At 43.4% G+C, this 25,813-nt stretch overlaps 1 protein-coding gene across 2 annotated transcripts in view; it reads right to left on the bottom strand.

The window, feature by feature from the left end:
* The window catches only part of WWC1 (WW and C2 domain containing 1), an 86,054-nt gene extending 66,941 nt beyond the window's left edge, over positions 1–19,113 (bottom strand). For both annotated transcript variants that reach the window (XM_067304882.1, XM_067304883.1), the window contains exon 1: positions 18,963–19,113. In XM_067304882.1, the coding sequence (XP_067160983.1) occupies positions 18,963–19,081 (119 nt within the window). In that variant the 5' untranslated portion in view covers positions 19,082–19,113. The remainder of the gene's footprint in view (positions 1–18,962) is intronic.
* Positions 19,114–25,813: the final 6,700 nt, after the last annotated feature.

Here is a 25,813-nt window from a genome sequence, read left to right as displayed (position 1 = left end):
AGAGCAAGGAATTTATACTTCACTGCACGCATCTTGCTCTTTGTGCCTGCGTGCCTAGATACAGCCAAAACGAACACAAATATCTGGAATGTCGGTAGCTTGCTGGCCAACACATCCGAACACAAAGCTGAGTCTTTCGGGAATCTGACTAACTACATGTGACCCAGAGTTGCACATATAGCTTTCCTAATCATGTTTAAAATCCCTACTTCGTTTTTTTTTTATTCCAAGCATCTGAAAGCACCATGTATAGCATGACATTTAAGCCATATGCTTTTCTTAAGCTATAAAAGTGACTTTAATAAGGAAAGAAAAAAAAACAGTGCAGGTGATCTTTTTAAAGACAGAGCTCAACATCGGAGCCAGGAGCACTGCCTGCTATAATGCAGCTAACTACCCAAGAGTTTAATCCCAACACAAGGGCCCTCTGGGCTCGCTGGCATACCGGGAATCCTCCGTTCCTATGGCAGCAGCCACTCCTCGACTGCTAAGCAGCACGGCTGAGAGCCTGCCAGATGGAGATCCTCGTCCTAGGTATTTACCAGGCAGATAATGCCGTGGCACGCCAGCCTTCAGAGATGCTGGTTCGTCCCTTCAGTCATTTTGTCTTCATTTGGAAGTACCTGATTTTGCTCCCACTGAATTCACGCAAACCTATTATGATTTTTAACAACTATCTTCATATAACCCCACATGAACAATCCAAACAACTTCAGAGCTGGCATCCAGATTAGCAGTTCACACATGCCCTCCTTTTCAATTGTTTTACTTGTTCTCATGTAACATTAATTGTCAAGGTTAATAAAAAAGTGGCACAAAGCACAAAACTCCGGAGCGACAGACAGGAGATTTGCCTGTGCTTGGCACTTTAGCTAGGTTTTCATTCTGTTCTGTACTCACTAATAAAGCATCGGGGTACTTTTTATGTAAAAACTGACAGCAACAGCTATGCCTTCTGTGGGTCAGAAGTTGTTTCTGGCATTTCCTACTTTTAAAAGAACAACTTCTGCCGAGGATTTTGCTTCAAATTTTTAGATCTCCAGATATTCAACACTATCAGCAAATAAGGTCCAATCCTTTAATTCAATTGGGTTTATCCCCATAGCACCATTCCATTCTATGGCAAACCCTTTCCTAAGGGATTGTATGCTATGCTTAGGCTATACTTTCAGAGGGATATACTCAACACTGGACTTTCCCATTTGTACCTTCTGGGCATTGCCATTAAAGCTCATTATTCTTTAAAGAGAACTTCAAATTAGAAAGATTTTATGCATCTGATGCATAAGGCATAAAATATATATTTTTAATATTATTTAGGGGTTTAGTGAGTCAAGCCATAACACATCCATTTTCACAAGTATGTTTCCCTTCCCTGCAAGTCAGGGGAAGCAGCAGATGTAGTACGTGAACAAGAGACTAAGTCTTTAGGTGTTTCCTATTTGTCTTGGAAGATATGAGCTGGTCAAAATAAGCTCTTAAAATCTCATATGGATCTCACAATTCTACTAAGTTGTGATAGGAACTCACATCCTCATGCCATACCAGGCCTCAGTGCCTGTTCATCTATAACAAAGAGGTGTATTTTCTCCGTTTTATTTTTTTCAGTTTCAGTTAACCCAGGGGGCCTAACCAGGAAATGAAAGTGATGTCAATACCTCAATGCTCTCCTCACAAATTAAGTCCTTCTTGTAGACCAAAAAGATGCAACTCACAGAATCCACAGGTGTTTTAAAGCACGACACATTTACTCTCCCCCCAATATTGTCTTGCAGGGCAAAATATCCCTAGGTCACAAGGGCCCTAGCTTGAAGCACACTGTGTCCTTCCCAAAGGAATGGGAAAAGAGGCTGCATTACTCTCCAAAAAGCCATACTTAAGAGCCAAATTAATTAACAACTCAATTGCTGTGAGCAACTCCTTCATACACCCACCTATTTCACATAAATTACTAACAATTTTGACTATTTGAATCACTACCACTGGATTTCCAAGCTAACACCTCCACCAGGAGTTGTCCTCATGTCAAGAGAGATGTCAGCAGAGATTCCAAAACAGCATCTCTGTCTCAATGCACGTAGGTTTTACTCATCTCCAGCTATTGTAACCAAAACCTTTTCTTGAAATTTAGAGGGCAGGATTCTGAAAAACAAGATACTTTAGAGCTGTTAGTCTCCTGTGCTGCAAACTTTGACCTAAATTCAAGTCCTGTATAACTGACATTATTAGAAAAGACATCCTTTCCAATTTCTCAGTCACATTTCCCCTTCTTTCACCCATCCCAAAAAAGGAAAAAATCAATTTTTTTTTGCAGATAATGAGAAGTACTCTTTTGATCCAAGAGCTCTGAATAAAATATTTATTTTTAAGCCTCAATTTCATAGCCTTTATAACTGCCAAAGGATAAAAACTGGCTGAAGGTAAATAAAAACCCATTTTAAGTGTTATTCAGTAATGAAAAACAATTTGTAGCAAGACACTTGGTCAAAGTTAAAACAAAGCAGTCACGAAGGGGGGAAGTGCTATTTGAAACATCGCCTTCTGAGGATGCTACCAACCTCGCAGGGTACGTGCACCTTCTGTAATGGATCCCACTGAGCTAGGAACAGACCTCACACAGACTACAGCCAGTCGGTGCTGTGTGTACTGCTCTTCAGCAGCACACTGCTTTCTCATTACTCTGACACTGTGCTTATTAGTCCAAGCATATTATGCCAGGAATTATACAAATTACAAATTGGGTGATCTAGTCTCAGCTGTAATCTGTTCAGAACTTCTTGAGGCTGTTAGAATACACCCGTAACTGCTACCCCAGGCTGACTACCTAAAATATTTGAGCTAATCATTTTCATTTTTCATTTCAAGCAAAGTTGTGTTTAATGGATCCTACATCGTGCCTTACAGCAAGGCATCATGAGGGCTCAGGTTTGAAGTCTGCTCCTCAATTGTGAATACTTTGCCATCAGGCCCAGAATTAGATGCAACTCTCACTCTGGTAATTTTTTCAGCAAATAGAGCTTTACTGTATCATCGGTTTTATTGATTTCAACCCAAATGCTGATCTACATCATCAATGCAGAACTGTCAATCGGCATACTAATTTACTAGCAGTTCAGCTAAATAAACCATTACCAGTAGTCAAACCGGTACAATTGTCCTACAAAGGCCAATTTGAAACACCCTGGCAAAGAAAATTATCTTGTTGACCTTGCCTAGTATCTTTAAGCTAACACACAGATTGATCCAGAGTACCAACTTGCTATCAAGTTCCAAAATCAGTGATGAATCTGCAGAACTATTAAAAATGCAGACCGTACTGGCAGAGGTCTTTGAACACTCCTCCCTCACATTAATCATGTCCTTGATTCAATGTCCTTTCAATAACTGCCAAATCAATGTCATAAACATATGCTTCTACTGTTCCAGGCCAGAGGAGACAAAGGACAGGGATCTTTCAGGAACTGCAGTGCCTGAGATAAATGAAATAGAAATAATTTCAATGTTGTCTTCTACTGATGACAGCATTTCAGACAAAAGTTTAGAAGTGTTTTTCTAGGCCCCCCAGCAACCACGCACCAAGCAAGAAAGCCAACACGTAGGCAAAATGGTGCCCTCCAGTTAGGCACGTGGAAGACACAGAAGTGACATCCAGAAATAAATAAACACCCTTTCAGGTATCACCTTCACCGAGTACTTAGAGCAGATGGAATTACAGCCTACAGCGTAGCATTAAGAATGCAGCAACCTTTGATATTTAAGCTGTCTGCTTTGAAAGGCAAACGGCAAGTGACACTGCTGCCTTACTGACCCCATGCTCACCGCTCTGGTGCCAGACAAGTTCACTGCGACTGCACTGACTCCATCACAAGCCATTTTACTTTTGGTGGTTCACAGAAAAGCTGCTCTCATTTAACAGGTCACTGCTACAAAACTGCACAGTCCTTGGGCCATTTCAACTTATGGCAACAGCAGAAACAGAGCCCAGCAAAAGAGGGCATAGTCTCTGCGAGCCAGCTAGCTCACTGAGGAGGCAGATGTGCACCAGCGTTCAAGGACCCATGACTTCCCACCGCAGCAAGCTTAGCCCACCTGGCCTGCTCTAGCGCTGGAAACGGGGGTCATGCTCAGCCCTCCAGCCCGACACCAGACCTCCAACAGCATAAGGAACCCCAGGGCAAGATTAATGGTGTACTATAGCCACGACCAAGCTGCAGGGCAATGCTTTTTAGCTCTTCCACTAACAAATGCCCAAGTGGCTACAATATTGTACCTAGAGTCAACCACTTATTGTTATTAAAATGGGCGGGATCCAATTCACATCCTATCCAGCCTCTACCTTTATGCAGAACTATGCAGACAGCAAGTGCAGCGAGATTAGGCCTAACAAAGCAAACAAAGATGTCAAGAGTAAAACAAGGAGCAGTGCTCACTTAAAGAAAAACAAGAGATTCGTTAGTGAATTAATCCTATCTATTATTCCTAACGTACAATAAAAATAGTCATTAAAAACAGCTCATATAGCCTCACAGTAATCAAACATTTTTATCTCACACATCAGTCACTCCCCACCGTCTGCACCCAAATTGCCTGATGGGACAAAGTGTCTGCCATGTAAAGTCATCCACTCAGGGTTCAGTCTAAGAACTGAGTTTATCTACCCCAATTCTGTCCTTCCTACTGAACTAAAAACTGATATATACTCTTTAAGCACCGAGTGCTGCATTTTTGTCTCTGTATTTGACTAGCCACCAGCTTATACACACTGATGCTCTGACATGGTAGAAAAAATTCTCAATGCTTATTGTAAAAGCAACAGTTTTTCATAGTTACCTAGAAATGGTATTTCAAATCAATTCAAGTACAGCTTTGTACAGCAGAGGCCCCAAGCACCAGAAGAGACACAACCTCTGCTACATGCCTCCATGATTACAACGTGAGACAGCAACAGGGAATCTAGGCCTCTTCTCTGATCACCAAGGAACAGGACCTACCTGTGACTGAATCAGAAAACAACTAAACAGGACTAAAAGAACATTTGTTACATCTGTGCAAACCAGAAAAATGAATATATAGTCCTTAGTGAATTCAGTGCATTTCCCTGTTTCCTTGTTCAGCTAAATCAAAGCATCCCAGAAGCAGGCTGTTACAAAACTGGAGCAGGAAAGCTAAATCAGACAACACAAGTAAGTTCTTCAAAACAAGTTTCAGAAAGGGACTAACCTCAGTGGGGAAAAAGAACATAAGAACTTCGCTGGCTTTTTCCATCCAGCACGGATGTATTTATATTCTTCCCAATGAAAAATTGGATAGCAAAGGAAAGAGCTCACAGACCGAAAAAAAGGGGCAATTCTGAAATGAGCCATCAGGAACACTGAGGAAAAGTGCAGTAAGTAACACTGTGTTGTTCCAGATTGAAGAATAAACAAAAGCTTTCCCAAAGGGTAAACAGAGAGTTTAGGTTTGCTGATCATACTCAGGTCAAATTTTAAAAACCAGGCAGAACTTTAATCCAAAAGATGTAGTGCTTTAGGAACTGACTGTAGCAATATGGAAACATTTGCCATCACAAAAATCCCAGGTGAGTCCAAGACTAGCTGGACATAAGCCAGCTGTGTGAGCAAACTGATGAATCCTATGCAGGACGGAGGCTGGCAGAACAGCCCTGAGGAAGGCTAGGGCAGGTACGGGGCAGCTGACAGTACCAGAACAGTTAAGGACTGTAAGTCTGTCTGACCTCTATCCACACCATACCAGGAGCAAAGACCAAAGAGAATTGCTTGAGAAGTCCAAATCTCATTTTATCACATGGGTACTACACACTTACGCTAAAAGCGGGTTTTTCAGCAAGACTTTTGTCAGGTGCCATTCCATTTGCAGAGCATCGTTTAGACCGATGACCGAAGGGCAAAATAAGTCACATTCACACCAGAAATTCTATGTTGTCACAGAGCAAGCACTTGTTATAACAACCCAAGTCACAGTAAACAGCTACACTGCAGCAGTATTTCTGTCCCACTCATGAGTGGGAGCTGAACATCGTCCATAATACTTAAAGGCTTTGGCAATCCACAGGCATTAACAGTAAGTTCATATTCATTTTAGTGTTACATGAAGAACGGAGACTATATTCCTAAAAGGTGATTTACCTTGTTTGTTCAAAGGCTACTTCCTTCAAACATCAGCACTCCCCAAGCTCTATTATTATATACATAATATACATATATATTATACCTCCATCCTTACCTATGGGATTTGAAAGTTTAGAAATTATATTTGACATTAAAATCAGTTGAGAAAGACATGCTAACAAGCTGCCGAGTCTATTTGCTTTCCTTAGAATGTTAAGCTTCACAATCAGTATTTTTTTTGCAGGTCTCTGCTTCATGTTTTGTTCAAGACTTGCAGATTATCCTAATAAAATAAGGTCCAAAAGCACACCAAAAGAACCTTTCAACAGAGTGAAAATTAGAGTAACAGATCTATTACATCACCTAGTCTTCTCCCTTTGCTGGAGAAGTACTAGAGCCTTCGGACATCTCATTTCAACGAGAAGGTCATTTAGGTCTAGAGAGTTTGGAGTAAAGTGTTTAATCGCTAAAGGATTTGCAAGCTATACATTAATATACATGTAGCACTTCTCACCATGACATAAATCCTATTGCACATTTATGAATGGATTGCTTTGCCTCTAGCTTCTACATGTATATAAACACAGATTTTAATCTTCAATTCCTCCCCCTTTCTGTTTATGGAGGTGCTTAAACAAATTTGTATCTACAGTATATTTCTTGTATTAATGTAACTCTGTAAATATCCTTAAGGTAAAATGCTCACTTTATGGAAGGCTTTAAATAACCTTTAAGCATGGTCATAAGAGAGCCACGCAACAGTGTTACACTCCTTGTGTGGGAGAAAGCAGAAGCAACAAGCACTGGGGGGGGGGGGAAGAGTACTCTGAACAGAGGAACAGAAAGGCATGAAATGACAGTTCACTATCTTGCCTTCAACTGCAAAAATGCTAAGAGGAAGTAAATCCCACATGTGTGTCTATGAAGCAAAATAAATAATACTCCAATTGCAAAATCCTTAATTCACACTGATGTAACTGCTTTATTTCTGTACCTTTCATCAGACATCGTTGTTGGTCATGAAACAGCAGGATTAAAATAACATTTCAGTCTTTATCTTCCACAATATACTTGATAAGATGCACTACTATTGTCATTCACAGGTGTTGCCACACATCCACTTAACTCTTCCAGGAAAGTAACTGAGAAGCAAATATGTCTTTAAAGATTTTTGTTGAAGTAATCTAATTTGAGCTATTTCATTGAAAATCTATTCTGTGGACTCATCAGCACTGAGTTCTTGATAGTCATGTACCAAATCTGATTGTGAAGAAACACCAACATACAGCACTCAATCAGAAGCAAGTGTCACAAACAGATTTCCAAGTAGAATGATTATAGGTGTGAATTACAACCACTCAAATTGTTTTCATTTGTGTTACTACACAGCAAAACACTGAACAACACTCAGCAGCTCACCTGTATCAGTTGCCTTCCTTTCTCAAGGAGTGACGGTAGCAGCCACAGAAACATGACAGAATATGGTCTGATACAAGACAAATTCTTCCCACTCCCAGATAATCATTGCCTGTTCACATATCTACACCAGGATGTAAACTGCAGGATGTTCAGCTGTGGTCATGTCTTCTAAAATAAGAGGAGGGAAAAGATCCTTGGGAAGGAAGAACCAGGACAGCCACCCTGAATCAGAGACCATTGACCATACTTTAAAAAAAAATAAAAAAAAATCATCGGACCATCTAAGCCACTGAAGACGACACAACACAACTTATCAGAACTACCACGCAAAACAACAGGAGATTGCATCTGGGAAATCTGACATAACATAGGAAGTGGTATGGGGTATTGGCTACAGACTACTAGACAAATGGAGAATAAACACAAGAAAATGCAACACACCATTTGCTTCAGGGAGAAGAGCGGCATTTACAAAGGGTCTGTGAGGACAAGCCTCAGTGGAGGACTTCGTTCTGTATGACCAGTTCATTTGCAAATGTGTCTTCACAGGCTGAGATTCTCCATGCAACCCTTCTGCAAATGACCAGGTCAAGTTCCTAGACGCGCATATTCCTCCCTCTTCTCCCCTACATTCTTCTCCCAAAAAGAAAAGAACCATAAGAAGGAAGAGGAAAGTAGTGCCCAAGTATTATAAAAGAACAGATAAGCAAGCAGGAGGTGCCTTCCATAAAGAATTTAGGTTCAGGTTTTGCTTTCCTTAGCACTAGGCAAGGTTCTAAATTTAACTAGTCACTATTAGTGAGCCAGCTGCCTGAGAAATTAGCAGTGCTATCCTATCTTTTCTCTGAATAATTACCAGACCACATATGACAATAGACTGATCTTTATTCAGAATTACAGACCATCTTAAGTGCCCATGTAGCAAACCACCACCACACTAACAGCTACGCAGTTTACTGTGGAGTACACTAGGTGTGGTTGCTTTTCAGCAAAAGAAGTGGATGCCCAGATGCAGTGCCAAAAAAGAAGCTAAGATGGAAAAGCACAGAAGTCTGAAAGGCAGCACATTAAAAGGAATGTTAACAAGTGAGTCTTAGAACCAACTTCTGCCATCCGTTAGTCAGAGAGAAGAGTTTCACAACGAAATACACCTCTTTGGCATACCTCCTCAGGTTAGATGCTATCTCTAATCAAGGTGGTAAAAAATGATCTTTCTTCATGCAATAAATGGCTTGCACCAAGAGATGACATTGGGACACTCCATTACTCTACTGTAGCCCCCTCGCTACCAGAGGGGGTATTGGGAACCAAAGCCACGGGGAGAGAGGGGGGGTGGAGGAGAAGACAGAGACTAAGAAGGAAACCAAGCTTCCAAACTCCAGCAATATAGCAGTCAACAAACAGCCATACTTACAGAAACTGTTACTAAACATTTTAATTACAGTTTGCTCATACTGATAAGAATAAATGTCACCTTAACAATGCAGCTTTGAGCAACATCATCAACTCAGCACATGCTCCTGAAAGGAAGATTCGTCGATACTGAACCCTTGCGGGAGCTGCTGGATAAAAGCAATCCATGTATAGCATAGGGGAGCCAAGGACTCATGTTATAGAACCCAGAAAGATCAGGCTGCAACTGTGACAGTGATGAAAAGAATTCTGAGATTCCTTGCCTGCAGGTGACCATCATTAAACACCTAGAGAGACTTCTGAGATGTGAGCAGTATTCTGTGTTCACAGTATAGTAGAGTAGCACTGACAAAGACATAGGAGAGCATAACCAGAGAGTTACCTGCCAAAAGGTCAAAATTTAGAGCTCTAACAGTAGCTTTTCTATTATTATTAAGCATTTCCATGTATCACATACTGGCCCAGCTTCACAGATTGAACTTCCACAAGGAATTGAAGTTTATTAGACAGACTTTGGAGAAGGAGAGCAGGAAGCAAAAGGATACGCTCCACTTCAAAATAGCATGAAAGGAACATCGTTCTAACATACAGCATTGCAAATTAGAGGAAAATTAACACAAATTGAGGAGTACACAAAGCAGCAAAATTAAGCCGCATAACAGCAGTCAACTCAAAACTGAACTAAAACAGGGGAATGACAACCATAAATTCTGAAAAGATATCCCAATGTTTTATTATAGATCAGGAAAAAGAACAATTCAGGAGTTTCTATATTCAAAGAATTTTAAAAGCAAAAAAAAGGGGGGGGGGAATCAGGGGACGTCTTCAGGCAGAGGATATCTCTTTACTAGACAAATGAAAAAAAAATTGCCTGTTTTCAGAACACTGAAAAAATTGGTTTTGGAGAACTGGCACTTAAACAGCCTAAAGCCTTCCATATAATTTTCCATATAAGAATTAAAGTCAACCTCCCATCAAGGCAACAGATTGCTTGTGCTACTTTAACACTTAGATCTTGTATTGTGCGAAATACTTATTAATGACACAAAAAAGGAAAAATTGCGAGTCTGGTTTACTGCCTTGCTAACTGAAAAGTTACTTAGGTTAGCTGGATGTAGAGGTAACTTGAAGGAATTTCAGAAAAACCTAAACAAGTTGGTGGCTGGACTACTAGAGCAAGAGTGATCAGACGTTGAGAAATGTTGAGTAACATTGAACAGAACAATTTAATCTCCTTATTCTATGCAGGGTTCATATACATCACTAATCAAACATACCGGGGCATCTCTACATACATGCTCCAAAAACAAAACAAAAAACCCCTCTGTTTTCAACCTCTGCTTATTTGATTTCAAGTTCAACTGTGTCAGAATTGTGCAATGCAAAAAAGTTATTCATGTTAAGGATGTTCTGGGGATTGTTTGGGGCACGGGGGTTAACAGAAATCAATATGAAAGCCTCATTTCCAATGCTGTATACAGTAGAGGTCATCCCTAACTAGATAAGCCTTACAATTTTATCTTAAGAATACTTCCTTTTTATACTAAGTTCTTGCATGGAAAAAAAAATAGGTCTCTGCTATACAGAAATTAGTTCCAAGTAACAGCAGTCAATGAAGTTGCACCCTCAGTATCCCCTCACTACTCATAGGGGGCACCTGGAAGAATTTAAAAAGGAATACAGAAGCAGATGTTGTGGAAGCACTGTAATTAGAAGGTCCCTTACTAGCTGAGCCATTGTCTTCCCATCCAAAACAGCATAAGTAAGTAGCAAGCAAAAACAGAGCCAAAGTCATATCAGATGTTAAGGAACAGAAGTGGCACCATTCTGAACAAAGGTCGGATCTGAACAGCAAAAAGCCAGTCTAAAGAGCATTGCAACACTAATTGCTTTTAAAAACTAGAGCAGCATCACTCTGCTTAAGCATGGGCCTTACCCTGTGTGCACTGTTAAAACAGCACTGTCGGATCATCTTACAGATCAGTGAAATAAGATGCGGAAGCACAGCACACATATGTGGCCTTAGAAATCCGAGTCACCTCAAGGTGAACCATCAGACTCAGTGCTCTATGGAGAAAGCAAAATTGAGAGGCTGAAGGAGAGACCCTGAGGTAAAAGCCCACACGGAGTTAAGTAAAGGTTTCAGCTCTAGTGCTTTATGAAATACTCACTCACTACAACACAGGCAACAAGGAAGCCACTCTCACCTAACTGTCCAGTCTCACAGCAGCTTAAGATGACAGCTACCTCATTCTTGGGTTCCTGCCTGCTTCCCTGTTCCCATCCACACACTCATCTGTCTCCTCCCACACACTTTCACGGTTGCAGAGTGAGCTCATCAGCCGGCGGAGTATTATATACTCCACCTCCCAAAGAGGATAAGAGCTTCTCTGTAGCCCTGAATCAGAATGACTGACTGCCACAGCACCACCCCAGAGAGGCCACCAAATCCTGAGACACTTCACAGGAGATGGGCTGCATAATTTGCCGAGCTGCAGCAAAGGTGATTTAATCAAATACATTCAATTATCATCTCCCCTCATCCCCTTCAAGGTAATTTGGATAAGCAGCTCAAAACAGCATACTCAATTAACCTTTCGAGCATTCAGACTGTGAAAAGTCTGAGTACCACACACTGTAGTGCCCACAATGAAGACATCAGTGTGAGATGGCTCTTTCGGTCCACTCGAGGGTTAGGTGTCACAGTCCGATAGCTTGCCACTGCCAGTGGCATCACCCTGCTGACCCACTTCAGAAACAAAAAATTCTGCAGGATACGTGAGCTGAGCCAGCTCAGAGGCCAGGCAGGTGGCAGGTGACACTGTGGAGCCTGGCCATCAGCAATAGCAGCACTTCCAGCAGCCGCACAGGCTCAGCTGGCTCAGACACCTTGTGAAATCAACCCCCAAGTTGTGCCTGGCACAAGGCAAGCTAACTGCAAAGTCACCCAGACTTCAGCACAGCTTTACAGAGCAGTTCTGGGGCTACCTAAAGTTTCCTGTGCTGCTTTAAAGGCCCAGAAGATTATTTGGCCACTGCTGTTCCCTGTGGTAGGGCTGTGAGGGATGAAATAGCAGAGAGCCCTTCGCTTAGCCTCCCCTCCTTCTGAGTACCAGGCTAAAGCTGCATATCACAGTCTCAAGTTGTTGCAGGGCCATTTAAGCAACAGTTTCACTTAAGATTTTAATTTAAAAAAGTTATGCAACAACCATACATCTCTACTCTGCAACAAATATGAATGACTGCCTCTTGCAGATCAATACCGTTTATTGCTTACTTTAAATCAATAAAGCTTTCCTCCAGAGTGAATTCTTCTAAAACAGTGATTAGATATTTCTGAGAACTAAATAGTTTCACTGAACAATACCATTAGTCCTGAAACATCAGCTTGACACCTCAGCCAGAAAGCACTTTATCAGGACCAATTAATCCCCACAGCACCTCTATAAGATTGGCAGAGCAATTTATCTGTTTTTAAAATGTGCTGGATATTTATGTTACTGTGGGGTGGAAGCCATAAGTACTAGAATAAACAGAGAATGCCAAACCAAGCCAACAGAACGTATCCAGAAGCAAGGAAAAACCTGGAGGACACTGACAGCTGTAGTACTTGGCTTCTTTACATCTTCCTGTTACACACTAAACCTCCTGTGAATAACCAAAGAGTCTTCCAGATGTCACTTGACTGGATGAGTGGCAGTGAAAAGCAGTTATTATTCTATTGGGAGCAGTTTTGTCTGTTGTTTGTTCAGTCAATTATCTATGCATGTAACTTAAAAAAGGGGGGTGGGGGAAGCAGTAACCATAGGGTCTGTGAACAAGAGCTCTTCATTTTATTCAAGCAGTTAAAGCTAAATCTTCATTACCACAAGCAAGCTGACCTTGCCAGAGTAGTAAGGTGAAATTTCTAAACAACATAATTCATAGAGATTTCTTCAAAAAGGACTTAGATAATTATTTAACAAGAATTCCCCAACATACATTAAAAGTTTGCTGAGCTGAACAAAGATCTGCATTTAATTTTTTCATGTTCCATAAGGAAGTAAGATAAAAGAATGCTTTTAGCTGTTCTGAAGTCAATGCCAACATTCTCTCTCAGTATACACACGTGTGTGTGCATGCACATGTGTGTGCAAGCATACCACACCCTTAGCAGAGATGCTCTTGTTAGAAAGAATCATACCTGTTGTTTCCAGCTATCCTTCCAAGTCTTAAGTGAGCTTACACAATAGAGCAAGGAAGGACACTATCTCGGAAAGTCACCACAGTCTTCAAAGTGATCGGTCCCTTCTAACACAGGGCTTGTCTTGTGAGTCTTAGAGAAGAAACACAAAGGTCGATTTTTGTAATTGAAGAGGTTTGAATGATTTCAGCTCCAATTCACTTGTTCCAGTTACAGGTTCAGCCAGCATCAATCCACCCTGGAAAACTCCTGATATCAGCAAGTTCAAAAAAAAACAAAAATGAAGTGCCATCATAATCCTACATCCTGTCTTTGTCTCCCTGTGAATTAGCACTTATATAAGACAAACCTATTTCAGTTTACTCCCCCAAAAAAGTTTTTATAAGAATGCAAGTCCTATGTATTAAGACACCTGCTCCCAGAGATTGCATTTGGACAGCGTTAAAGACTGCATTTCTATCATTCACAGTTCCGTACTCGTGGAAAATGGGTTTCATTGGCTCATACGGGTATATTGAAGTGCCTGTGCCATATAATAAAATAAACAGCTATCTTTGGGAATGTAAATGTGAGAAAGAAGCAGATTTGCATACATATGACTAGGTGTTTGACTAGTTATCAGTAAAAAAAAGGCAACAGCAGGCATCAAACTAGCCGCCTGCAGCTGCATGACCTACACTGCTGCCAATGATGAAAGCTCTGCAGGTAAGAAACAAAGCTAGGGAGGAAAAATGCTGCATCTTTGAGATTTTTTTCCTCCTTACACTGTTGATTACCACCTGCAGAAAAGCACAGCCCTTTTTGTTCTTAAGGCATTTTAATGCCCTCTCTTCAAGTCCTTTCATTTTGGAGAACTTTCATGTTTCAGCTAGCTAAATTTAGTTTTATTCCACTGCTTAAAGTTATGCTATGGACGGATAATGCAAGTGGTGGACAGTTGCATATGAAATTTTAGTGTGATGCTCACATTTTAAATCCTTAATACAGAAGATTTGGAGATCAAGTGTGCACAGCAGACTAGGCATGAGAAGCTTCAAAAACAAAACAATGCAGAGGAGACAAAATATACTGCAATATTTCACATGAAACCTAGAAGCCTGCCTTACAGGGGCACAGCTAGGTGATTATGCTCTATATATAATCTGCTTAGTTTTTCTTCAGTAACATCCTCAGGCTCAACAATCGTGCATCTTCACCAAAACTGAAAACATCTGGTGCTTATCAGTAGCTTCACCAAGCTGAAGTGAGAACTGCTCCTATTTTGCTAGTTTTCACTCTCAACAGGAGCCCAGTGATTGGGGTAAAGTGTGAGTTCAGTTCGGCTTCATCTAAAATAACCCAGAAAAAACTGCTTATACCACCATGCCAGTAGGGAGAGTCAAGAGAACACAACTGAAAAATGGGACAGGTTATCCGGCATCTCCAAATTCTAACTGCAGTTGGAAAGCTTTTGAGTTGAAAGGCAAGGAGGAGAAGAGAGAAAAAACTGTCCTTTTCCAAAATAGGATGGGGGAGAGGAGAGGGTCCCCTAAACATGGTGAGCTAAGAAAGTGTACATCCACTTGCTTTATCCTTAAGAATTCAAGAACAATACACCCGTAGGAATACAGATACACACCCCTAATCTCCATGTCTGAGTAAAGTAGATATCTCATTTGGACCACTTTTCTATTGATGCAATTCCTGATTCACAGCTATTTTTAAGAACAGATACCAGCTGGTACTAACATATTTCTGAGACACCATTCCTATTTTTTATTTGGTAATCAGGGAAGCAGCTTATAATGCAGATATATTCTCTGTGTTAAGAAAGCAGCTGTGACACGTGGCATGTTATACCAAATGGTATGTACTGGTGCATGACTCTGAAAGATCATGCTTGCTTCTAAAATCAGGAAGGACAAACTTCTTTCCCCAGTTCAATAAGGTCTGGTCTCCCATTACACTGTATCAAAGTCCTGAAATATCTAATAATGACTTTAAAACAGAGCCAGCTACTAGAGCTTCTTTTTTACAAAGGAAAAAAAAACAGTAGTCAAGTTTTTTGTTAAACTAACTCACCTGGTCACTAGAGCTGCCTTACAGCTTTCTAACCCCAAATTATTGCTTATAGGATACCTTTATTCTTTTCTCTTATACACTGACATGGGTAAAGTAATGGGTAAGATACAAAATTTAACCTTTATCCTCAGAAGGTTTCCCAAAATGCTCTAAAACCCACCTGCTTCCCAGGACTGCCTTAAAATCTGGTATAATCTGGTATACCTTCATAGTGCATGCGGTGAAAGCACTCCAACATGTCGCCACTTCAACCAAGACTTCAGGAGTGTGAGTTTCACTCGAGTCAGCATGACAGAGGAGTGACATGTCACCAGGTGACAGTGACGTCATAGTGGTCCAGCCTAGTGGCACCTTGTTACCAAGAGCCCATCTGCATAACTGGTACAGTGAGTGACACAAGGCTGCAAAATCATCAGCCCCGCTGGCTTCACCGCCCCACCTTCTGATTTCATAGGGTCCAGGGCCAGTTGAGGCCTCATCTTACCCTCTCTGCTGCCCCTCACCTGTCACAACCACCCTCACCACAAATGCCTGTCCACAGCCAAGTTTCCAACTCACTCCGCTGCCTGCGGTGCTGCCAGCCCATCTGGTGGACTACCTAGCCTCCAGCCCCAAAGGGGAGAAGAGATCCTAGAGCCTGCATGGAGCAGGATGGAGAAAATGACAGAAGGGGTGGGAGTGGGAGAGGGAGATCCCAGCCCCTGAAAAAAGCTAGGTCTGGAGGAGCTCCTGGAAGATAAGGAGGAGATTCCCAGGTGCACTGGATACACTGTCCAATACAGAGTCCTGTACAGAGTAGTGCTGTGTGGCACTAAAGACGGGAGTGTGAAATCAAACGGCAGGCAGACTAGTGCGATATGCTAGCTCCAAGCACAAGGCATATGGGACCTCAGCGTGAGGGACCTCAGGGCAAGCAAGTACAGATAACGTGCATGCAGATATGCAACACAAAGGCATCTGAAATGCCTCTTGAGGGGAACAGGTTTCCCCCTTCTTGCTAATTTAGTAGTTAGAGAAGCCTCCAGACCTTTGAATTGTGAGGAAAGGTCTCTTGTAGCATATCGTATCATTTCCTTGGGCTCATCCTATCAAGCACCTTTCACTGCTAATTCATAAAGGTAAGGATCAAGGTCCTCTAACACACTTTTCATGACAACACTAATAAAAAGCTGTCAGCAAGCATATAACATTTAAAGTGTGTAAGCATGTATAAGTTATCCTGAGCAAAATTAGATCAACCAGAAAGTATCTGTTACAGCAGTGTCGTGCTACCCACCATTTCTCCAACGCAGGCACCATTCTAGCTGATACTCCATTACACGTCCGTACCCAGGCCCGCTTTCGTAGTATTTTATTAAGCAAACCTCCATTAACACAATGCCTATGCAACTACAAACCTAACACCAACTGTTGTCACAAAAAAAAGGGGCAAACCTATGCCCTGAAGCTAGACTGTATCCCTGTTCATGTTTATTTCCACTAAATTAAGCTAGAATGAAAGATTAAGGGAAGCTTTAAAACCTGTGTCTCCCATCTTCAGTTACCAGTTGTTGCTCACTGAATACACTGACCAGATAGTACACAGGTATAGTCACACTGAAGTCTTGTCATTCTGCAGCAGCTGGGTTCAGGAGTTTTAAAAGAAAACTTCTTCCACATCTCCTGAAATTTGCAGTTTTACAACCACATTTCCTAATATCTATTGCTTGTTGGGAGGTAGGAGATGGCAAATATAAGTAAAGCACAGAAAGTACTGTAACAATTGCACAAACCAACCTCTAAATTACAGAAGTCTTAGACACAACCTGTAAAAGGCTAAGCCCAGAAAAAATTTAAACTGAAAATATACTGTAAAACTACTCCAGTGATTAGTGCATAAATTTGAGTCACCATTGCACTGAGCATGACTTGAGCTGCTCAGAAATACCCTTATCAACTGTTTTTCATGGACAGTGACAATTAGAGTATTTTTTTCTGCAAGTACGGCAGAGCAGGGTTTGAATTTGTGCAAGCATGAGGGTCTCCCAGGTCTTGGGAAAACTCCTTGACATTTTAGTGGTTCTAGGGCTGTACGGGTAACTTCCTCAAAATCTTGAAGATTTTTAGAGAACGGAGGGGAGGAGGGCAGGGAGTTAACTCAGCTTGTTTTCTTGGTAGCACCAGTGGAAGATGACTCAGACTCAAAGCTTGTCAGGGCCATGTGTATTCAGGTGTATTTCCAAGCGTACAACGAACACGTCATGTGATATGACTTATCAGTATATGTTTGAATGTTAACAGTGGCGAGTATTCAATGTTTTTGTGATAGTCCGTGCACATACATAAGACACCCATTTAGTTGTTCATATCATCTTTGAATTACTAACCAAGGACAGATCAGAATTTTTATAAGCCTTTATTAACCCTAACAGATTTCTCACTTGTCTTCATTCTACTTAACAAAATAAAGATGTTAAGAGAACATTCCTAATTAAAGCTTTTATTGACTTTTATGAAGATTTTTAAAAAGCTTGAAATAAACACATTATTAGCTTCTTCTCAGCCACAGTACTGAAAGAGAAACTTAAAATGGATTCCAAATCTCCTGTAGGCCAACAGATTACAGTTGTGTACAGCTGTGTACAGTATACACAAAGACTATTCCTGGAATGCAGAACACTCCTTGAAATCTTGTAAAATTGGACAATCTTACTTCCATGCTTAAAAAAAACAAGCAGAACTGGAAAGAACCAATAGTGCTGACATTCCACTAACCATGGAAAACCCTTCAAGCAACCAGTGTGTGTGGAGGAGGGGGGACAAATTCAGAAACTGCAGTAATTGCTGCACAAGGAAAAGACTTGCTGTCAAATGGAGGAAGTCCCTAAACTTTATAACAAACTGTATATTCAAATTTTTTGGAATTTGAATCTCATTGAGATGGAGCTTTTTTGGGAGGCAGAGTATCCTGAAACCTCAGCTAACAGCACATGAAATGTGAAATTTAGAAACTTCTAGCTTCACCAGTGAGCTAATATTTGAGCCACCTGCATGCCTACCATAGCTGCCTCAAGCACAAAACCAGAACTTGCTAAGACAAAGTGTTGCTTGAAAATGACTGAGCTTTTCTACAGTAGATTTTTTGGTTCAGTTCTTTTTAGGTGAGCAATAAAGAACACATCAGGAAAGAAGGTGCAAGAAGAGACCCCAGGAAACAGAAGGTAGAAGGGAATGACCAGAAACGCTCTCCGTGAAGAGACCTCAGTAAAGCGCCACGCTTAGCAAGGTCGCAGAGCTGCTTACAGAGGTGGGCCAAAAGGCAGACGATGACCCGCTGACGCCTCGGCGACTTCGCTTTGCAAATCCCTCGCTGCCTCCCAGAGCCCCCTCCTCCTTGCTGCCCTCGCGCCGCGAGCCAGGCGGCTCCCCGCGTCCGGCCAGGGCTCCCGAGCGGCCCCGCGTGCCGGCAGCGCCGGTGCTACCAGCTCGGCCGCGCTCGCAGCAGCCTGCGGCGGGGATGCGCAAGACGTCCGAGGAGCCGGCAGAGGCGGCGCGGAAGACGCGAGGGACGAAGCGACCCCCGAGCGCTGCCCCGCGCCCGCCCCAGCGCGGGGGGGCCGCCCGCCCCGGCCGCAGCTACGCGGCGAAGAACGGCAAAGGCGGCGAAGGGAGGCACCGCCAGGGCCGCGCAGAGGCGCCGCGGCCGCCCCGTCCCGTCCCGCCGCCCCGCTCCGCTCCGCCGCCCGCCCGCGGGTGCCGGTGCCGCCGCCGCCGCCCACCTGTCGCGGGGGTCGACCCAGCTGGTGGTGCGGCTGCCGTGGTCGATGTAGTACACCTTCCCGTCGTAGTCCCGCGCCGCCTCCCAGCCCGCCGGCAGCGGCAGCTCCTTCCGCGGCATCTTCCCCGGCGCCGGCCGCGCCGCGCCGCCCCATGCAGCGCCCCGCTCCGCGCCGCGCCGGGCCGGGCGGCGGCGGGGCCGCCCCGGGGCAGGGCAGGGCCGGGCCGGGCCTCCCGCCTCCTCCCGGCCGCGGGCAGCGAGGCAGCGGCGCGGCCCAGCCGCCGGCAGGGAGGCGCCCGCCGCCGCCGGGCAGGCTCACATGCCGCCCCCGGGCGGGCGGGCGGGGCGGGCCGAGGTGCGGGGGAAGCCCTGCGGCGCGGCGCGGCCCCTCACGCCTCCATTTCCTGCTATGCTATGCTCTGCTCCGCGCCGGCGGCCCCGCGCGCCCCGGGGCGGCTCCTCCCCCTCCCCCACCCTCCCGGCCCGGGCTGGCACCGGCGCCCCCGGCGGCGGGGGGGGAGGGGAGGGCGCGGGGGATGCCGGTTCTTAAAGGCGCCGCCCGCCCCGCGCCCGCTCCCCCCGCCCCAGGTGCTGCTGTAATGCAGGTAATAGCGCCGCCCCCGCCGCTCGGCGGCCGCCGCCGCTGTGGGCGCGCGCGCGCCTCCCGCCGCCGCGCGGGGGATGGGCGCGGCGCTGCACCTGCCCGCGGGGGCGGGGCGCCGCCGCGTGAGGGGGTCGTTAACGGCTAACGGCCGCGGGGCTGAGCGGCCGGGCAGGCGGCGCAGCGAGCGGTCGCAACTCGCTGAGGATGGGCCACGACTAAAACGCGTGTTTCAGAGTGACCCCGCAAAGCCAGGGGGTGGGGAGACACGGTGACATTTGTCCCCACGCCTCCCGGCCAGGCCGCTGCGACGGGCGCGGTGACGCGCTCCGGTCAGTGCTCGCTGGCGCTTGGAAAGCCGAGTAACCATCAGCTGCCAGGGCCAACAGGGAGAGCTGGCCCTGTGAGCCGTTTCATGCCCAATACTGCATTGGGTTCAGCTCATCCAACCCAAAAAGAAAGGCAAAGAAAAGTTAGAGAAACACGTGGTCAGAACTGCTGAAAACACAGAAAAGTAATCTGAGCAGCTGCGTCCCAAGTGATCAGAGTGTTGGTTTTAAAGGAAGATGTCCAAGATGCTAACTTTTGTATGGCAAAGCACATAAATGTCTACAGAATGTGTCCTGTAACCCTCTTCGCACAGATGAGGCAATGCTTCAGAAAAATGCCATCCTCTTTCAGGACGAAAGAGGAATTTAGATGAAGAGCTAAACAACTAAACCTCTTCATAAAGCCTTCAGCTCACAAGACTACTCACTGAGAAAGCCAGCAGCAGACATTCGTTCAAGCACACATTATGTCCATTAAGAACTCTGCTGATGAGAAAGAGAAGGACTTTGGGTTTTTTTGGTGTTTTGTTTTTTTAATATCAACCATGCCTATCAGTTTTGGCTGCCTTTCTCTGCAGGAAGAGCCATCCTCTGGGTCCCAGTTGTACAAGAGCAGTGAGAGGGTAACCCTGCTTGTGGGTTCTGTGGACATTGTAACCGCAGAAAACAGAGATGGGCTGACCATCAAGTGCTTATTGACAGATTGTTTATGCCAAAAATTAGTGAATAGTCAACGAAACTGAAATTATCCATATATATATATATGTTTATGATGTTAATGACTTTTCAGTTTACACTCAAGGTGATTTTTTCAAGAGCGAAAGCTCTTTGCTATTGGATCTGTATGATGATCTTATGATCATCACCATAAGGCAGGATTATAAAAAGAAATTACATGAGAACAAGAAAGTCCCAAGTATAAGTCATAAGCCAACAGGTGACTAAGGGTGTCTACACTGTGTCTGTCGCTGTGACTCAGTTGCAATCAATACCTGGGCTGGCTCAACTCACACACAACTACAGTGCGGGTAGGAAAGGAGTTAAGAGTCAGTGTCCTCCCAGGTCTTCTGTCCCTGAATTTAGGTAATCCTAAAGGCTGGAGCAGGTTGTCCATGAGATGTCAGAGTAACAGTCCACACAGTGCAATGTAATCAGGCCATGAACTAACACGAGCAAACTGCACCATGTGGTAATGAAGCTGAACTTTTGCATAACACTTGCCCTGGGGAGCACCGACTGACAGGGACAGGAGGCTGAGGAACACCCTTACCTTAGTGTCACTTGCAGCCGACACCAGTTTTCTACTGTAAGGTGTGAGGGAAAAGCAAGAACTTTACTGCTCCCTTCACTGAAACAGCAGAACGGAGCAGGGATCTTTGCCAAAGCACAGGGATGGAAGTGGAGGCTGGAGGATGGGAAGCAGGGAGCCACACAGGGAAGTACTCGGCCCTGAAGGGCTGGAGAGGAAAAATAGATGCAAGAAAGACTGTTAAAAATAGCATCCCATTTTGTGCCAGATTTTGAGGGTGAGATTGACATCTTTCAGGCTTTCTGACAACCCACTGGGAGTCAGAACTACTAATTCTCTGAAAGCCAACAGGATGCAGCAGCAGTGGGCTGGTAAAGTGCTTGAACTGGGAAGAAAATGAAGACAAATGAAACAGAAAGTCAGGCATTTGGAAGATAGCTGAATTTTACCCCATTTTATCTGAAGTCAAATTTGGAGGGGGCAGCTAAATTTACTGCTTTTATGAACGGTACCATATGCACTGTTTTTAAAGTAATATTAAAACAAGAATGACGAAATAAACACTATATTTGTCCACAGCTCTAAATAAAGCTTGTGATTGCTGTTAGAAGTGAAAGCTCACTGCTGGGAACAGTGTGCTCCTGCAACCAGAGACTGGGACTGTCGGGACTCCTGGGTTTTGAGCCAGTAGCCTGCAACAAAATTCTAAGGGACACTGGGCTAGTCACTTCAGCTCATCATTTTCTGTTCACTCCTTTTAATCTTATGGATAATGGTGTTTCCCTCTTTGTAAAACACTTAGCAAGATACTTATGAAACTTAAAAAGGGAAACTGTTAAAATCAAAAAAAAAAAAAAAACAGCAGCAAGTAATGTTTTAAAACATTGCAAGAGAAAGCTAGGAAGAAAAGAATAACAAGCTGAACACAAATTAATGTGTACTTTCATGTTCCTCTACTGTGGTCTTCTGTTAAAGCCCAGAGATATGTCCAGAAGACATGTTTCATTTTGAAGTGTTTTTTTTTTTCCAAAATTTCAGACAGTATATAGATGAGATAGAGAAAGGATATTTAAATAAGCAGATGTCATTGTCTGTGTTTATAAAGAAACTAATAGTGTGATTTTTTTTTTAAGATAAACTTTTTTTTTAATAAATATCCAGGAAAATATTTGCAGGTTGTTCTGACTCAAGTTGAAAGATCTTATTTTTCCATACCTCTTTTTTTTTTTTTTTTTTTTTACACTGAGGAAAAAATCCTCCCATGGAGCCACATGAAATTATGAATGTAATCAGGAATGTGTGTGTGGTAACTTACTGCCTTTTAGCACTTACACTCACAACAAAAGAATTCAATGTTATCAGAGTCTGTTTGAACTATAAAGCAATAAACAAACAGGTGATTGTTTTCTCATGAGCAAACAAAGGGAAGGTATGATACCTAGGCAAGTTCTTACCTATGTGAAAAGGAAGAACAGAGCAGAGAACAAAGTCTGCAGAACCCTCATTTTTTTGCCTTGGGTTCGATGTCTCAGCGTATAACCTCATTTGCTGCACACAGCCATTGCATCCAGTTTTGCAGAGTCCACAACGGGCCGCCTTACAAATTATTCAGTAACAACAGCAGCCATTTTCTGTTGGTGATACATGTTTCAGAAAAGATGATTGCTTGTGGCTTGATTTATTTCTAATACATTCAAAAGTCTGTATTTTTGTACTTAACACTTAAAGCTCTGTTCTTAATTGAGTACAATTATCAAAAACATGAGTGTTAAAAGCTGCTAGAACAAGATATCAGTCTTCTAACCCTGAAAAGGTTTCTTCAAGTGCCTGAGCTGAAATAGGAGGAAAAATGGGTTTAAATTCAATTGCCAGAGTACAATTGCTTTCTTCAAACCTCAGGCATTCTTCTACTTGAAGCAAATGTTACGTGGAGGATTGCTTTATTCTTCTAGAAAGTCTTTTGCTTCCCCCCCTTCCCAAATTACCCTCTTTTTTTTCAGTTTTCAAATGGCATTTTAGTTTTAAAAGAAAGTCAAAATCAGGTTTTGAAAAATGGAACGTTTCATTTTGAAAGTGCCCAAAAGCCTTCACACTTTCAAAAGCAGTTTCCAGCCTGGCAAGAAGAGCAGAGGTGCCCACCAGGCAGGGAAGAGAGCACAGAGCCGGCTTACTTTCCACTTTCAGCATGAAAGTAACTTTCTGTAAACATTGGCAAAGTCGCTTCATTGTTTTCTTTTAAACTGCTCCTTAAAACACCCCTTTGCTGGAGGCCTTCAAAAAGAACAGAGTTGACAACAGCAAAGTTGCCCTATTACTTTGACCAGTATTGTTTGAGTATTGCCCTGCACTCCCCATCTGTCCTGTATGCACCTATTGTTTGAGACAAAGCATCTGTCGTCTTGTTCTGTACTTGCACAACATTTAGTACAATGGGCTCCTCATGCAGGGTGTAGTATATCCTAGATGAGATATAAGTAATAATGAAAGTTTTCATGTTCGTCTAGCAAGATGGCTATTAAATTGGACCAGTGCGGCAGGCTAGGTTTCCCACTGCCCCTGGAAGCCTGCTGGTCAGATTTCTGATGGGCGTTTTGCTTCCCTGGGGGGACTGTAAAAGGCCCTGCACTAGATTAGTTTGTGAAACAAGATGCTATTTAACTGTGCCCTAACTGACACTATCTGAAACAAATCATTTTACTTGAAACTACCCCTTTAGGAAATGTTACAGTTACTCTCCTGTGGAGCTTTTTCAGGTGGCTTGGTGTCAAAGCTAGAAGAGCATGGAAAAGAGACAGCATAATACACAGTGATAATAAAATAAATAAAATGTTAAAAGGGCAGGTAGAAAGTAAGTGGGGAAAGATATAAGGCCTGCATAAACCAATCAAGCTGAAAAAAGGTTTCTGACAACACAAAAAGTTTAATTCAGCCTTCTTTTAACAAAGCCTCAAGGTAGTGATTCAGGATTTGCTTCTAATGTTAAATTTTAACTTACCTTGTCATGCTGTTTGTCATCAAAAGCATTACTAACCATAACGCGTTTCTTTATGCTCCCCTACACATTAAAAACTTGAGTAGAACCCCCCATTACTGTTTATTAAGTGATAAATATATTATTAACTTTTGTGAGCTCATAGGATAAAATCATGTATATAAAAGAAAAGTCAAGATACATCACACAGCAGCTAAGACAAAATTCAAAAGTAAAGGCAAGAGACCCATGTGTGATTCTGGAAGCTACAGATTTAAGAACCCTCAACCACTATATAGCCTTGTGAAGAAAGAAGTGCATTTACAACACCAAGTCTATAGGACTGTGTCCAAACGGATCCCTTCCCAACCTCTATGCCTTGACCTACTCATGCAACAGGACAGGGCACAGAAACTCTCAGGCTAACAAAGCCAGGTGTTGTTTGAACTACAGCTGTATTTGAACAGCACCTTCCCAGGTTTGAAATAATATTTTCCCCTCATTTGTTCCAGATGCCTCGGCATTTCACATGAAAAATTTCAGCCTGGATTACACACACACCTATAGTATAGTATTTCTGTGGGAAAGTCTACCCTAAGAAGAGCGTTATCCAGGAGCTTTCACCAACTCTGAGATGGATCAGTGCTTATTAAAAAAAAAAAAAAAAGATTTTTTACTCAGTTCAAAAGAAGTTACAAGTAAATTTATGTCTGGGCTAAGTTGCACAGGGTTGTTTATGAAACAGGGCAAGATACCGAGGTCTGGAGTCCTGAAACACTGCTGAATCAGGGTTCTACCAAACCACCAGTAAATATTTACACGGAAACAAGCACCCAGGCCTTGTCCCCCACCCCGGGAAGACTGTCTCTGCTGTGATTGATTTTCTCCCGAAGGCAGTTAAACACCCTCCTGGTGAGCTCTGCCCCGGGAATGTGATCCTTTGGAGGACACCTGCAGCCGGGCCATTCCCAGTGATTCATGAGCTGCTGGGGCTGGCATGTGCAAGTCACTCGCCTGCCTGCTTGCTATGTGTCACCTTTGCGATCGCTGGCACTTTGTACACCTGCACTGAAGATCTTTATCTGTTGGCAAACAAGTCTGCCGAGAGAGAATAAATTCCTGACTATGACCTCCAGGTGCTGTGATATCACTAGTCTATCCACCTAAAAACAAATCAGGATTTTTTTTAAACAACCTGCCCCTTATCTCTGCTGTTTTATTAGACCCTTGTCTGTCCACTGGAGGTACTGAACAGCAATCTTTCTTTCAGACCGTTGGAAAGACCAGGCCTCTTGTCTTCCCTTTATGCAGGGATGCCTCTTAAATGTAGGATAGGAGACTGAACATGAGTGTTTTACATCTTGTAATGCCAGGAGTTACTTAAACTAAATGGGATATGGACCCTAGAGCTTCTCTCATACCAGGTAAAGTCTCTGATTGCGGCATGAGCCATCTGCAGAGATCCCACCGTGCTGGCTCTCCCCCACGGGCACCAGCAGCCCCCCGCCTGCCGCCCCCAGCCCCTCACCCCGGACACTGTCCTCATCCCCTGGGACCCTAAGGCTACGCTCCAAATGCTATGTTATTTAAAGGAGATACTTAGCGACTTTAGAGGCCAGAGCTATCCTCAATAGTCCTCAGTTATTATGCTGATGGCTCTAGTGGTAATTGGGAATTGGTCCAAACAGTCAGTTACTTCCTG

This window comes from Apteryx mantelli, chromosome 14 (assembly GCF_036417845.1).
Source record: "Apteryx mantelli isolate bAptMan1 chromosome 14, bAptMan1.hap1, whole genome shotgun sequence".
Lineage (NCBI taxonomy): Eukaryota > Metazoa > Chordata > Aves > Apterygiformes > Apterygidae > Apteryx > Apteryx mantelli.
The sequence above is the reverse complement of the archived record's forward strand: the minus strand, read 5'-3'. Positions and strand labels throughout refer to the sequence as shown.